At 50.1% G+C, this 15,866-nt stretch overlaps 2 protein-coding genes across 2 annotated transcripts; one reads left to right on the top strand and one right to left on the bottom strand.

The window, feature by feature from the left end:
• Window positions 1-122: 122 nt before the first annotated feature.
• On the bottom strand, window positions 123-5,145 carry HARS2 (histidyl-tRNA synthetase 2, mitochondrial). Its single transcript, XM_001231931.7, has 12 exons — window positions 4,945-5,145; window positions 4,725-4,844; window positions 4,237-4,332; window positions 3,389-3,514; window positions 3,164-3,271; window positions 2,868-2,966; window positions 2,454-2,547; window positions 2,118-2,245; window positions 1,775-2,017; window positions 1,347-1,463; window positions 945-1,091; window positions 123-801 (listed from the first exon to the last, which is right to left on the bottom strand). The coding sequence occupies exons 1-12, from the start codon at window positions 5,107-5,109 to the stop codon at window positions 700-702; spliced, it is 1,545 nt and encodes a 514-aa protein (XP_001231932.3). The 5' UTR covers window positions 5,110-5,145; the 3' UTR covers window positions 123-699.
• Window positions 5,146-5,330: 185 nt separating this feature from the next.
• On the top strand, window positions 5,331-15,195 carry ZMAT2 (zinc finger matrin-type 2). The gene is made up of 6 exons (NM_001031465.2): window positions 5,331-5,362; window positions 8,170-8,263; window positions 8,821-8,944; window positions 10,290-10,363; window positions 12,693-12,838; window positions 14,371-15,195. The coding sequence occupies exons 1-6, from the start codon at window positions 5,345-5,347 to the stop codon at window positions 14,512-14,514; spliced, it is 600 nt and encodes a 199-aa protein (NP_001026636.1). The 5' UTR covers window positions 5,331-5,344; the 3' UTR covers window positions 14,515-15,195.
• Window positions 15,196-15,866: the final 671 nt, after the last annotated feature.

Consider the following 15,866-nt stretch of genomic DNA (forward strand, 5'->3'; position numbering starts at 1 on the left):
TGCGCACTGCCTCGCGCCGGGCCGCGCGCGCGCACTGCCGCTCCTGACAGCTCCCGGCATCGCGCCTGCGCAGTGCCGGGCTGCAGCCTGCCGGCCCGGCGGACCGAGCGGTGGGCGCGGAGCCTTTTCTTTCGTTGTTTTATTTTTTAATAACAGTACAAAGGGCTTCCAGCACCGCCCCAGCGCCGCCCACCCGCTCGCCTGCCCCGTGTAGGTGCACTGTGGCCCCCGCGCTCCCGGCGCTGAGGGCCAGGCCTCACCCGACCCCACAGGCAGGGCTCGGCTGCCCGCTGCCCTCAGCCCCTGCCCGGCTGCACGCCGCGGCCGCCCCTCACAGCGCTCTCAAGGCCGCGCTGCAGTTCGCCAGCAGCCGCACAGCCCCGTCCATGAGGCAGAGGTGCTGCCATGTGCAGGCAGCCCTGCCCGAGCCAAGCAAGGGCTCGGCTTTCACCGGGTGGACCTGCTGGGCCACCTCTGCCTGCCCTCACTGTGCCACCGCGTCCAGCAGCAGTAACCCCCTGCACAGCCTCACATCACACTGTTCCAGAGCACAGAAGCTCGGTCTGGCCGGCAGCAGTTAACCACGGTATGGCACTACATGTGACTTTTGAGACCTGCTTGCTCCTCCTGAGCAGACTGCCCACTGCCATGGCCTGAGACTGCCATGCAATCCTAATCCCAGTGGCTATTGAGGAGACTTTAGCAGGAAGGCAATGGCTGGGGGGCAGCGGGGTTTCCAGTTGTGCAGGTCTCCAGCCTTCTTCTGATCTCAGCAGCAAGCTCTTCTCTTGGGATATCAACCTACAAAAAGCAAGCAGAAAGGAGCAGTTATCTGCCAGATCCACAATACAGATCTCCAGCGGAATTCCAGGAAAACCCAGAGCCTTTTGGGAGTGGCTGGATTTTGGAAACACCTCTGAAACTTGCTGTAGAGACATCCTCACCTCCTCTCTTGTTGCAGCATCTCGCAGCTTGACAACTCCATCCCTCAGCTCCTGCTCTCCTATAATGGCAACAAGGGGGATCCCCATGTCTTCACAATACTGCAGCTGTTTTAGCAGTTTAGGATCCTTCCTGTACATCATTTCTGCCTAGAAGGAAGCAGTGGTGAATCATCAATGCAAATTTGCTATGGTGGATCTTGGAACAAAACAGCAGGCACTATAATTCTACAGAAATCTCATTGTTCCTGCAGCCAGAAGTTGCCTTTAGTGCTCTTAGATCTCTAGATCTCACGCAGACCCTGATGCTGCACAGCTAGCCAGTGGAGTCAGGCTGTGCTAAAACTTCACTGAGGCTCTCCCTCCCTGACTCCTTCCAGCACCAAGCCCACACCCTGATTTTACCTTGATTCCTGCATCCCAGAGCTCAGAGATGAGCTTCAGTCTTGCACTGAGTAGATGTTTCTGAGGTGTAGCCACCATCACTTGTGTCTCAGTCGTTCGGACTTTCTCCCCTGAAGCCTGCAGGGACAGACACACTCACGGAAGCAACTGTGTCAGCTGAATGCACCTCGTAGCAGCAGCTCACTTATTTTTAGGTCAAGTGTCATGAAATAACTGAGGGACTTTCTCTGAAACCTCTTTGGTGTTTGCTACAAAATGCTGCTCACAACTGTAACCTGATGGGCTCTATGTTCTGCATGGATGTTTAGGCTTGAGATGATTCATCCTCACCTCCAAAATCCTTTCCTCCTCAACACTGTGGAGCTCACGTTACAAATAACAGGTGCTGGTAGCAGTGTTTTGTATGGGGGAGGGCTCTCAGAACCTACCTTCATTCTCTGCTCAAGGATGGAGAAGATCCGCTCAATCCCAATGCTGATCCCCACACATGGCACCTTCCGCCCCTTGGGATCGAATGTTGCCACCAGACCATCATAGCGACCGCCTCCAGCCACACTCCCAACGCTGACTGACTCCTCTCCATGGTCATTCTCCTGCTGCAGCAGGACAGCCTCAATGATCACCCCTGTGTAGTAATCTAGGCCTCGTGCCAGGCTCAGGTCAAAAGAGATCTGCAGGACACAAGAGAAGCCCCTTCAGCAGCTGTGGTCAGGGGCCCGGGGCTGCCCGGTCAGCAGGGCAGCACCCCCTCCTGCCTCTGCTCCTCCTCACCTTCCCTGTGATGCCAAACAGTGTCAGGTACTCAAACAGCAGCTTCATGTCCCCCAGCCCCTCATTGGCCAGCTTGTTCTGGGACAGCTTTGGGTCCTGGAGAAGCTGCTCAATCAGGTCCATGCCACCTGCGGGGACAAGTTGTGCCTCAGGTCAGCCAGTGCAGCAGCACCTGCAATGATGTGCCCAGGCTGCCACGTGTGCTGCTTTGTGCCCCTCCATCCCTGCCCAGGACACACCTTTCCCAGCCTGCCTGGCATGGAGGAGAGCAGCTGCACTCACGGGGAGTGCAACAGAGCAGAAAGGAGGGTAAGGGCTGGATCCCACCGTGCTCACCATGAAGCTGGACGTACTCCCCAACACGATCTGCAGCCTCAGGTGAGAGTCCCTTCTCTGCTACCATCTCGTTCCTCACTTCCTCCCACGGCATCTACAAGGAGAGTAAAGAGCATCTGTCACTGCAGAACATTCGCATCAGCCAGTCTCCAGAGGTCCCTCTATCCAGAACATACGCTGGAATATAACATAATTCTTAGTGAGCAATCCTTACTAATGATCTGTATTCATCTCACAGAGATTGTTAACTAAAAATCACTGAAAATGCCAGGTCTTACTTTTAGCCACTGCTATCAGCCCAAAATCTCTTTGTGTCCTTTACAATTACTAATGGCTTAATTATTATGACAGTGCCCTGCACTTGACATCCAACCCGAGACTGGAAGTGATCTGCTGTAAGAGCACAATGCTTACCTTGTCCAGCTTGTCCAGAGTAGAGCACATAGTTACGAGCTTGCTCTCCGGGATGCCACAAATGGCAAACATGCCATTCAAAATTCGTCTGTCATTAACCTGGGGGTTGGAGAAGCACACTTAGCTCAGAGAAGATGTTCCACTGCAATTTCCTCCTGCCCTTGTCTTATGAGTGCTAGAAGCTGCAGCTGTTGGGATTCTGCTTGTGTCCTTTGACTGGTGTCTCAATCCCACAGCACACTAGAGCCAGGAAGTAAAGGCACAAATGTGTGAAAAACACCTGGCTCTGGTCTCACCTTAATGAGAAAATCCCCAATCTGCAGCTCGCTCAGGATCTCATGCACTATCTTCAGGCACTCAGCGTCAGGAATCATAGGGTCAAACTGGCCGGCAATGTCAAAATCCTGAGGCACAAGAAAAGGCAGAGACTCTGGCACAGCTGGGCAGCTGCTGAAGTCTGGCTCTCAGCTGTTCACCTATGCACTCTCCCCACTCCCCTTGCACAGGGCCACAACACTCACGCACTGGTAGAACTCCCTGTAGCGGCCCCTGGTCATGGCCGGGTTGTCCCGTCTGTACACCTTTGCGATGTGGTAGCGCTTGATGTTGGTGATTTTGTTCATTGCCAAATAACGAGCAAAGGGCACCTGGGGAACTGAAGAGTTAAGGATGGGAACGAGGAAGATCCTCTGAGGTGCAAAAAGCCAAACCTCAAGCTCCCTGTCTTCATTTCACCTCCAGAGCTGGTACAAACACCTGAAGCAGAGCCTACCTGATGATGAGTACCATTGTAACAAGAATGCTGTGCTCCTGTAGCACAGCTGCACTTCCTCCATAACCACAGCATGTCAACACCTTGCCAACATAGAGCTTTACCAGGTCATTTTGCTTTCTTAAGGTGTGACACAGAGAAAATACAACATATAATGCACAAGAGCTTTTTAGGCATGCTGTGGAGATGGAGAAGGCCCAGGAGGGATGCCTGCTTTCTGTGTGCAGCAAACACTGTTCCTTTCTCAGAACTACAACACTGGAAAGGTGGCGTGGCCTGGACAGGAGGGCACAGAGCTGGGCACTGTAACAAGGAAGAAGTATGATCAGCAGTGTGGAGCACACTGGATGAGCACAGACTAGAAGTGTAAAAGAGCAGCTTTGCTGCAGATACCAGACTGACTGGAAAGGATGTCCACTGGCTAGTGGGAAGGAGCTTTTGGCCATCCTGATGGCAGAAAGTTGGGATCCGCAGACAGGTCAGGACACAGATGATCTACCTAACGCCTTTAAACTAGGCAGAGGAGGCTATAATCTTAGTTTGTCTCTGTTCCTGCCACCAAAGCTGCATATTTTGTGCACAGTAAAGGCAGGATACGGTCAGGTCGTAGCGCAGGGCCAGCAGCTCTCCTCCCTGATCCTGCAGCTCATAGATGAGCTTTGAGTTGTCTCCATACTTCTCCATCAGCGTTTCCTAGAGAGAAGTGACGTGACAGTCAGAGGAGGCAAGGAACAGTGAGACACAAAGCATGCGGCCCCCAGCACAGAGGACAAGCAGGGGAGTCAGTGACCTTCGGTCAGTGTCCTCCAAGCAGTGACCCAACCCAAAGCTCAGCTGTGAGCCATCACGGAGGCAGGACGTTCATTTTTCAGGCTGAAGCCACTGTGGTGTCCCGTGAGAGCAGCCCGGCCTCCCCATCCTCCTGGGGACCCCCAACCCCTTGTACAAAGGACAGGGAACCGGAACAGGGTGAGGTGCCCCGAAAGAAGTGCATTAGACAGAAGGGCACAACATTCCCACCACGGAACCCCGGGGGACACCCCACATCTCAGAGTGCACCCCGAGCCAGGGCTCCAAGTCCTCACCCGCAGCTCCAGCACGGGGGTGTCGATGGCGGCCGCCCCGTGCCGCTTGAAGCATGCCACCACGGTGCCGAAGAGCCGCTCGCGGAGCGCCATCTGCGCGGGGTGGTGGTCGCGGGTGCCCTGGGCGGGACGAAGAGTGGAGGCTGAGCGCCGGGACAGCCCCCGCCGCAACGCGCCGCACCGCACAGTGCCACCCCGTGCCGCACCGCACCGCCCTTACCTTGGGCGTCTTCAGAACCGAGCCACACTCAGCACCGGCTGAGCCCGCCGCCTCCCGCACCTGACGGGAGAGGAGCCCGAGCAGCAGCGGGCCGGGGAGCGGGCAGGGCCGGGAGAGCCGCAGCGGGCACCGGACGGCCGCGGCGACCGAGAGAGTTCGCAGCATGGCCAAGCCGGGACCATAGAGTTCCTACAGCAGGGCAAGGCCAGAGCACTGCTGGAGGCGGGGCGCTCCCGCTGGGCAGCCAATGGCAGGCGGCTGAGGCCGGAAGTGGCGGGCCGTCGCGCCGCTCGAGGTCGAAGCGCTGAGTACTCGTTGGTGTTTGGGCGGACTGTTTCGCTTTACGACTCGAATTCGCACAGCGCGACAGTTCCCGTTCCCTTGTCGCCTGCAGCTCAACATGGCGTCGGGCAGTGGGGTAAGTGCCGCCGGCGGGGCCGCGCTCCCTCATTCCCAGAGGCTGTGGGCACGTCGCGGGCAGGGCCGCAGCGAGACGGGCCGCTCTGGAGGCGCGGGGCGCTCAGGGCGGGGATGGGATCGCTCTGGGGCAGCTGGGCCGGGCTCGGGGCCTGTGGGCGGGCCGCGGGTCAGAGCCTTTCGGAGGGGCCGTGGCGGCGCCTGTTTGGGGCCCTTTGCCTTCGCTGCTGCGTGGGCTGCTGGGGGACATTCGGGGACCCCCGAGAGGTTGAAGGGGGAGTGAGACCAATCCCGATCTTCTTTTCTCAGGGCCTGTCCTGCCTCACGAGCACCCCTTCACCCCTTCTCCTTCAGCTGAAGGGATCGGACCTGCCCCGCGCGGTCCTGGTGCTCAGCGGGGAGTGTGGAGGCTGCCCCTCCCCGCTGTCCCCTCTCGTCCTGCCCTGCTACTTTTCAGCCCCCCTGGGCAGTGTACAGGGGCCTGTCCTGTGGTGTGCTGAAGTGTCTACCTGCTGCCCCTCTGCCTTGCTTGGGGAAGCTGCCTTACCTGTGACTGTGATAACTCCTGTGAGGTGTGACTACTCTGTGGAATTGTTTGGTTTGTGTGGAGGGGTAGTGAGGTCTTGTTGCCTTTGTGGACCTGCAGGACTTGGTGTTGGGAATGCTGAGATAGGGTGAGTGAGGCAAATAGCGCTGGTGTGACCTGACTGGAGAGACAGGCTGGTTCACAGAGCTCTTCTAATACCCAGAATAGGTCAGCCCTGCAGGGCTGTGTTCTTCTTCCTTGGGAAAATCTTTTGTTTGCTTGAAGCCACTTGCTGAAAGCAAGCAATGCTGGGAGAGCAGACGGAGCAGAATGCCTGCCGTGGAACGAAGAGCTGATGTTTTGTTTTCAACTACTTGGGGTTATGATCCTGTTACTTAGAGCTGGGGCAGAAACTCCTGTGCCCTTGCATGGGCTTTGACACCAATGGGTCAGTCATTTGGTGCCAACATCCACAGCAAACATGAGGCTGTGGGGCCGTTTTGTTTTTCAGTTGTTACTTACTTGGGAAATACTGTTAGAAAAAGAGGTTGGCATTGCAGCAATCCTTGTCTCCATCAGAACAATTAAGAAAAAACGTTATTTGGATAGCATCTATCCAAAATCTTGTCAGAGATGCCCAGCTCACAGCTGGATTTGCTTTCTTTCATTGCACTAGCACTGGGGAGATGGTAGAAGATCCACGAACAGCAATTTCCCTTTTATTACAACAGGAGAGTAGAGCAGCAAGTAAGTTGTCTCCTCTCGGGGCTCTGAGCGGCTATGATTTGTGATAATGTGCTGCTATGCAGGAGAATCTAGGTTCTGGAAAATACCCCAAAACATTAATTTGCACTCTGTGATATTTTCTTGTCTTTTGCTCTGGGTGGTTAATAAAACCTGTTATGACATGCTTAAAGTGCTTTAGAAGCTCTGGGAATAAATGAGAATTTTTCTACACTTCCCTAAGGTATTTTCGTTCTTATCAGTAGTTGTTCACTCCATTTGAAGGATTGCCAGAGGAGAAATCATTAAATGACTGCTGCTGCTGCTGCTATAGCTTCAAATGGGATTTATTTTCTTTGGATTGTGATTGGGTTCTTGATTTGGCTGAGCAGAGAGGCAGTGGGTGGGTGTGGGTCCTTTTTTCCCGGAGGTGTTTTAAAATACATCCATACTTTTTAAAATGAAACCAAGAGCCTCTCGCTGCCATTCCGAGTGGAATGCAGCTTTCTAGCTGTATGACAGTTATCTTCCTAAGAGGGTAGAGGAGTGTGTGAGTTGTAAGCTCTGAGCATTGCCAGGTGTGGCAGCTGTGGCCCTCGCTGCCTGCTGGGCAGTCACTGAGACGGTGCTGTGCCAGGTTGGTGTGTAAATAGAAAAAAGCATTCTTGGCAAGTCACTAATGCCCTCAGCAGTGGTATCTGTTCTTTTGGGTGTAGGGGATTTTTACCCTAGTTGCCTTATTAATCTGGTGCCAGCTTTACCTGAATTCTGCCTCTCTTCACAGGTTACCCTACTATTCCCAGTTTAAAGTGCTTCCAGGGGCTGATGGAGGGCCAGGCTGCCTCCAAGATGTTACTTCCCTTCCCTGCTTGACTTAAATGGGGAGTTAAAGGAGTGGGGCAGCTCACTGTGTGTTTCATAGTAACCTTTCCTAATATTTCCATGTCCCGCTTTGACTTTTAGTGTGTTCAGAGCTTTTTCTGTTCTGCTCCCATGCATATCTCAGTTTAAAAACTCAAACTGGTTCCTGTGATTCAGTAGAACTCAGTGCTTTGGTTCCCATGACAGGTAAATGTGTTGCTGATATCTTTGAGAGCAGGGAGACGCATCCTTCTTCTGTACTCCTGCATCTTCCTGTCTTCCTCATCTGGTATTTGTAACTGAGATTTAATCCTTGGAAGAAGTGTATGTAATCTGCTAGACTTGACTTTCTTGTGTTCATCATGTGGTGCCTGTGCAGTTTTGGGTCTAACGGTTCCAGTGCTGTTTGTGCCTGTTTTTCAAAAGGAAGGGATGGGTGATCATCTTGGGAACTATTAAGATAAATTCATTACTTTGTTCAGTTCTAAGAAATCCTTCTAGAAGAAGTAGATATAGGCATGCTCAGTGTTATCCTGTTAGTCCCTGGATATGAAAACAGAGGACATGGGAATGTAGTGTCGTGCTCCTAAGTGACTGCAGTGGCCTTACAGGGCAAACAATTCCGTGTCTTTCCTCATTCTCCCCTTAGAGCTAATCAGACTGTATGGTAATGTTAATATACTTTGTTTCTTTCTCAGACTAAGAACTTGGACTTCCGCCGAAAGTGGGACAAAGATGAATATGAGAAACTTGCAGAGAAGCGGCTCACGGAGGAGAGAGAAAAGAAAGATGGTGGGTAGTGTACTGACTGCAGGCAAGCTTTGCTCTTTTGGCAGTGAGTCACCCAAAGCCTCTTGGGAGGGATAGAGCAGCTGGAAATGAAATCCTAAAGGGAAATAGAAGCAATTCAAGGCTCGTTTCCTCCGATCCTTTTTTTCCTATGCTAGCCATTGATTTTTTTTTTTTTCCCTGACAAAAATAATTACTGAGAATCTTTGTCTCTGTTGGCCTCTTCTCTGTGGAGGGAGAGGAATAATCAGCCCCTGGAAACAGGAAGATCTCAAGAGTATGACCCAAGTGAGAGCTAGAGATACCTCACAGATCTGCCCGTTTCTTCTGACAGTCTTAATTTTAGCTTACGTAATGAGGTGGTATCCTTTACCAACTTCAAAAACAAAACAAAAACCAAGCAAACAACAAAGCAAACAAAAACTTCACTGCAATTTCTGCACAAATCACACAGTTCATGGGTTCCTGGCAGACTCCTCTTTGTCAAGGGCAGCATGAATTCCAGCAGGGCAAGCTTGACTTTTTCTGATGAACACTTGAGTCTTTTGCTTACGTTTTAGGCAAACCAGCTCAACCCGTCAAAAGGGAACTTCTGCGGCACCGAGACTACAAAGTGGACCTGGAATCGAAGCTGGGGAAAACCATTGTCATTACCAAAACTACCCCTCAGTCAGAGATGGGAGGGTATGTCCTGCCCTTTTTGTTGGAGTCTGAGTTGTGTTGATAACACTGGGGTCTATGATAAAGCAGTGAGCCCTTACAGAGTGCTGGTGGGGATTTTTCTCTTGTGTTTGAGCCTGGTGAGATAGTACTGCACTGCGTTACACCTGACCTGTGTCTTCGGGATAATGTGTGGAAGAGATACAGCAAACTGAGCTACTTCCAGTGTTATGGCTTGAGATCAGTGTTGCTTTGCCCTCTTGTAGGAACAGCTGAGGTAGATCTCTGCTGCCCACTTGGGTTTTGTTAATCAGGAGGCCTGCCTGCAATGAGGCGTGATCAGCTGTTGTTGTGATGTCCAAGCACTGGGAGTGGGAGAAAGAGATATCCAGATAGAGGCTCTCAGGAGTGGCATCTCGTCGCTGTTTGTGTGGATCATAGAATCATGGAATCATTTCAGTTGGAAGGGATCTTTGAAGGTCATCTTGTCCCTGTTTTTTGCAGGGGAAGGACATGTTTGGCCAAAGGCTGAAAGGGTTCTTAGCTTACCCTAAGCCATCCAGATGCTGAAGAGCATGCATTAAGTTTGTGCCATTTTAAGAGTATGCCTATTGGTGCCTCACTATCATAGCCTACTAGCCAGTAGTGCCAGGGAGAGCACCAGACAGCCCTGAACAGTAGCTAGGGCTAGGAATGCTGGCTGTGCCAAAGCTTAGTTAAGATGGGTGGAAAGCAGGGAGCTGCTTCTGCAAGGTGATAGATGTGGGAAGACTTGCCTTGCAGCCAGGTGAGAGCCTACAACAGGCTGCAGTGAGAGTCCAAGGGGAATCCTGGGCTGTGTGGCCAGTCCTGCTGTGGAGGAGAGCAGCTGAGCATTGGGATGTTGCAGAGACCATTCCACCTTGTTCTTTACAACTGCGAGAGGAAGAAGTCACGGCCATCGTTATGATTCAGCCCTTTTTGGTTTATACCATCTCTTGGAGTGGCATCAACATCAGGGCTGGGAACTCCAGCGTTGGCTTAGGTTGCTCTGTCAGTCTGGAGTATGGCCTTGCACGCCTTTTTCCTGAGGTAGCTTCCTTCTTGGCCTGGATAGAGTTGTGTGCTAAACAGAGACCTGATCTTTCAGGGTCTCTGAGACCAAATGATGCAGTTGGTGGGATTGTACTTGTTTCAGTTGCTCCAATGAGAACTTTGGGTGTTGTGACGTAGAATTGGTTTGAATTCAGCCCAGAGCAGCAGTCTGAGCTAGAGCTAGGAGATCCAAATGACATGGAGATTTTTCATTTTAGATTGTTTCAAATAGTGAGGTTTGTCTCATGCTTTGGAGTTAATGTTTTTACTTTTTTTTCTCCCTCTCTCCTGCTAGGTATTACTGTAATGTATGTGACTGCGTGGTGAAAGACTCCATTAACTTCTTGGATCACATCAACGGCAAAAAACGTAAGGATAATTAGTCTGCATTGTTGGAGTGCTGGTGGGCTATCCCCTTCATACATTGCCAGTTTCTGAGTGCTGAACATTTGCACATAGATCAAAACATGCTTTGGTGATTGGGATGTAGGCAGGCTTTACTCTTTAGAGCTGTGGAGATGTTGTCTTTATCTCATGGCAACTTCTCCAGACTCTTGGACCATTAGTGTGGAATAAGCCCAGAAGAAATAGTGAGCCTTTTATTCTGATTAGATAGAATTATTTTTTCCACTCAGTGTCTACACTACGTGAAGCTCAGGGACAGCAAATCCTGATGTCTCCTCTGAAAATATGGAGAAAGATTTTTTTTTTAATGTATTTTTTAAATAGCATTGAAACTTAAATAAATTCTTAGATAAGTGAAAAGTATGGACCTTTCACCAATCTAAGAATTTCTTTGACTAGCCTATTTTTTGGATCGTAAGCTTCTCTTTTGTAGAATTTGAGTGTGAAGCTCAGAACCAGCTGGTCTCTGAGCTCCAGGGTACAAATCAGAATTTGCAAGGGTGGAGGATGTGGTTTGATGAAGTATGGCAGAAGCAGAAGTGGGAAAGGATGACCCCCAAGGTGCTCTGTGATGCAACTTGTGTTGCTGTCTTATGCAGCTATTCAGATCTGATCACACAAATATAGAATTTCCAGAGTGCATATATACATACATATGGCATAAGCAACACAGATGTGTGTTTATTCCCTGTTGTTGAGATCATGCAGTTAACTTAGCCAAAGAGAACTGGGAACTCTTCTCTTGCCTGTTTCTTTGCAATGTTTTACTTGAATAAGAAGACTGTGGAATGCAGTCAAAACAGGACTTCATTGAATTGACCCACATTTCATGAGGCAGCATTACTTCTACTTGGCACATTCGGGGAGTGGGGAAAGTGGAGAAAGTAAAGGAGCAAAAGGACACAATGACATGCTCTTGGCATGCTGTGCTGCCCCTAAAGGTGATATTGATTCTCTGTGTAAGTCAACAAATGACTCTTTTTCAAAAAGATGGTGATGTATGTGATGCAGACCTGTCCACCCTCTTGTACAGAGGAATACTCAGCTTCCCTTTCCTTAGTGAGAGCCTGCTCCTTGGTGTTGGAACCTTTTAGAAATGGGGAGGCTTTAAAGAAGAACTGAGGGCGAATTTTCTGTAGCTTAAAGCTGGAAATCCGTTGCACTGAGGCCATGTGCTTTTATGGGAATGGGAGGATGACAAAGAAGCACTTTGATGTTGAGAGATCAGCAGTATGTCTGTTTGAGAGAATCTGGAATCCTGGCGTGTCTTTGTGCAAGGTCCTGAGATGAAGGCTTGAGCTCTTTCCAAGTGGCATAGCTCTTTGGTACAATGTGAGTAAATTTGGGAGCAATGAGATCCAGCAATGAAATGTGACTGAAAATCTGTTTGTTCTACCAGCCCTCTTGCTAGTTCATGGTGCATAGTTTGAGTTTTCTAGTGCTGCTGCAATCCTGGGACAGATCTGTGCATGGCTGCTAACATCAACAGGCTGTTCGGATCCACCAGGCAGTGTGGGCTGGAGACATAGCTGGGAGTGACCCTTTCCCACTGGGCTCACTCATGAGTGGGAATCTGTACTAAAAATACACAGAATTAAAGGCCTGTCTTAATATTTCATTGCTTTGCTTTAGCTGGAAATGTCCTGTGTGCTCAGGGTCTCTTACGGCAAGCTGCTTCCTTAGCTTCTCCCACAGCCAAAGGAAGCCAGCTTGCTAGTTTTATTCTGACCCATTTTTCAATGCTCCAGTCCTTATTTCCCTGGTCCAGGATAAAAACTTCCTGAAGTATCAGAACACTGACATGGTCAGGAGCTCCCTAATATGGAACCTTAAAAGAAAAGGTTGCATCTTCCTCCTTGGTACGAGTAATACAAGGATCCCTCTGGTCACTGACTTATCTGAGTTATGGTATACCCTTAGATCCCATCTGATCTTCTCTGATGTAAGAAATCCCAATGCATGCAGCATGGAACCAAATGAAGGCAGTAAGTGTATGCTTTTCAGGGGAGGAGGGGAAGAGGGCACTGCTGTGTCAGAGTCCCCAGGATCTGAGTTATCTGGCGTGTCCTTAGGGAAGGATGGTGTTGAAAGGAATCCCTGGTGTCTGGGCACGTTGTACACTGTCATGCTGATCTCTGTTGCACTAGAACATAAGGACGAAACTGCTCCTTGTGCTTTGAGTGGTGGTGGGGTGCTGTGCTGAGATACCTGAACTGGGAGCGAGTGGGGGTGCTGTGTGCAGACCTTTGAAGGCTAAGGATGTTGCTGAGCATGGCTAGCTCTGTTCCTCCAGACCAGAGAAACCTGGGCATGTCCATGCGGGTGGAGCGCTCCACGCTGGACCAGGTGAAGAAGCGCTTTGAGGTGAACAAGAAGAAGATGGAGGAGAAGCAGAAGGACTATGACTTTGAGGAGAGGATGAAGGAACTCCGCGAGGAGGTGAGCGTGGGCAACAGCTGGCAAAGCAGAACCCCTGAGGAAAGCAGCCCTGGTTCCTTATCCTGTTTAACAAAGATCTTGTACTTGCTAGTGTGGGCTTCCTATCTGCTGCTCTGAGTGGGTCTGTTTACTTGCTGTTTGTTTTCTTAAAAATGGTTTCTGTTGTGGTCCCTGAAAATCCTTTTTTCTTCTTTATGCACGAGGATAACTTCTGATACTTAAAGTTCCTGCTGAGAGTACTAAAGCCCTGACAGTACACCTACTTTGTGTCCCATTACTTGTATTTTGAATTTACGTGCTCTGGTAAACAGACCTGTATACTTGTCCCCGGTCTTCATGAGGTGTGCCACGGTTCTGGGGATTGCTGATTCCTCCTCCATGTGACACACTACTTTTGTGTGGCCTCCCCAAGTGAAGAAGGGCTTCATGAGTGGCATGCTGTGCTATGGGATGTGTGTGGAGGCAATGAAAGGCATCAAATTCCTCTCAAACCTGGGCTTTAGTGCCAGCTCCCTGAAATGAAGATCAAGTTTATATCTGAGAAACAACTGACAGAGTTCTGACAGTTAAGGAGCTTCTCTGCATGCTTCTCCTTCATCAGCAGTCATATAAAAATCAGATGTGCTGCATGTCTGAGTCTCCCTGCTGAAGCTCCCAGCTTTGCTTCACAGGGTGCAAGTCCTAGTGCTTGGCAGCCCCATGCTCTGCCCTGAAGCAGTCCTTGGTGCTGCTGAGCCTGGTCAGTCTGGGGGAGGCAGGAGACAATGCCTTAGCAGTGCTGAGCATGCAATGGGCAGAAAAGCTATTGCCAATCTATGCATGACAACAAAGAAATCGTTAGCAGCAGCTTTTGATGCAATTTTCTCCAGGGCCTGGCTGTCTTCAATAGCTGCAGAGCAGTGGATGGTGATGGGAATGGCAGGCTCAGTTGCTAAGTTGGGAGCTGAAGCCATACTTGCGTGTCGCCCAGTACCAGCCTGGCACCATTCCAGGGCTTGTGATCCTTACAGAGCAAAGCACTTTGATTAGTGCAGTGCAAACTCTTTGATGCCAAAACCCCCAAAGCCATGTAGAGCTCAACTTCTGTTCCAGTGAGCAGCTGTCACTCTACCACACTGACAGCCAACAGGCAGTGACATTCAGCATCACAGCCGTTGGAACAGGGCATCATGTGATGGAAATGCCTCCTGCTTTACGAGCAGCCCCTTCTCACCTTCTCAGTGTTGATTCCAGGTGAAATGTCTGCCATTTGCTTGGAAGTGAGAGCTGTTGATTTCACTGTGCATCGCTTTGGCTGCATCCTCTGTGTGCGACTTCCCTCCTGGGGTGGAAGTGGGTGGTCTGTAGGCAGTGGGAAACCTCCTGGGAGGCTGCAGGCCAAGATTTCTGCTGGCTGTTTTATTTCTTCAGATACAATTTGGGATATGTTGGTAGAACTTGGATTTTGAGTTAACTGTGCAGTGCCTGGTGTCTTAAAAGCTTACCTAGCTCAGGAAGTTCAGATTATTTTGCTGTTCTCTTCCTTGATGCAGGAGGAAAAGGCCAAAGCGTACAAGAAGGAGAAGCAGAGAGAAAAGAAAAGGAGGGCAGAGGAAGATTTGACTTTTGAAGAGGATGATGAAATGGCAGCTGTGATGGGCTTTTCTGGTTTCGGCTCAACCAAAAAGAATCACTGAGAAGCTCTGGACTCTACTCTTTGTTGAAGCAGATTGTTTTTACCCAGGGGACTCTGGATAATTCTTTTAAGACTTGACTGAGGACTTGTATGTAAATCTCCCAGTAGAAGTTGGCCAGAGGAGTTGAAAAGCGATTCCATGCTCTACCTGTGCTGCAGAACAAACTCCACCTGTCTTTAGCTTCCCATCTCCTTCTGTGTCCTAGATCTGGCTGCTCATCAGTGCTCTTTGGCCTAGTGTTTGCAGGGAAACGTTCTGCTGGGTACAGTTTTGTGTCAGTAAAGTGCAGCAGTTCTGTACAGATGGCACTGTTCAGAATTATTTTAGTTGTCAGCTGGGCATCATTGTTCTGAGGTTGTGAGATGCAGAGAGGCATTCAGTTTCTTTTTGGATCACGTAACTGAAGGAATTGTGCCATGGCGAGCGGTGCTGTTTTGTACAGCCTGAACCTTTTGGCTTGTGCTAAGCAGAGCTGGGGGCTGCATGGAGTCCAGGTTACTGAAATTTTCCAATGTATTTTATCTGTAAGGGTTACTTCCCTGGTTTTCTTTGTGTTTTGTGCCATAACTTTGATATCTTTAATCCAAGGGAGAAGCTCCTCCCCAGGGCTGATCTAGCATAGAGCAAGTGAAAGAACAATGTGTGCGATTTGCCCAGAATAAATGGATAGTTTTAACTGGCCCTTTGGTGGGAGTTTGAGTCCTTCTTTGTTTTGAGAGCTGCTGCCTCCCGCTGAGAAGAGCTGCTGATGTCTCCTGCGGTGTACAGAGCTGGTGGTGGCCTTCAGGGGTGCTCCGCAGAGGCAAAGGCAGAGCTTGCCTGTCCTTTTCCTCAGGGGTACTTGCTCAGCTGCCAGCTCCCCCCTCTGCAGGCAGTTGCTGCCATTTTTTTTTTGCATTTTAACATGGTTCTTCAGTTGCATGTGAGAAATAGGGAGGGGGAGAGAAGGGTGGACAGAACTGGGGACCTGCATTTTCATTAGGCAGGCCAAGAGCAAACCAGGCTGCATTCCAGAATTTACCAGCCTTCATATATCAAGGGCCACTTTTACCCTGTCTGCTGGCTGTCAGTGTCATTTCACCTCTGCCCTCCTCTAAATCCTCTTCATTTCTGCTTTTATTTACTTCAGTCAAACCTTATGTGACTCATTTCCGTCTCCAGTTAGGATTTATGTTTTGCGTGGCTGGGTTTTCATAGCTCTGTCTTGCTCCCTTTCTCTCCCCTCTCTTTTATGTACGTTGATGAGATCCTTGTTCTTGCCCTTCTCTGTACTTTTATGAAATTTCCGACCCGAGGAAGGCTGAAGTGTGTTTAGCCTGCTCTTTCTAATACATCTAGAACAAATCCTGTAA

Source organism: Gallus gallus, chromosome 13 (assembly GCF_016699485.2).
Source record: "Gallus gallus isolate bGalGal1 chromosome 13, bGalGal1.mat.broiler.GRCg7b, whole genome shotgun sequence".
In the NCBI taxonomy this organism is placed as follows: domain Eukaryota; kingdom Metazoa; phylum Chordata; class Aves; order Galliformes; family Phasianidae; genus Gallus; species Gallus gallus.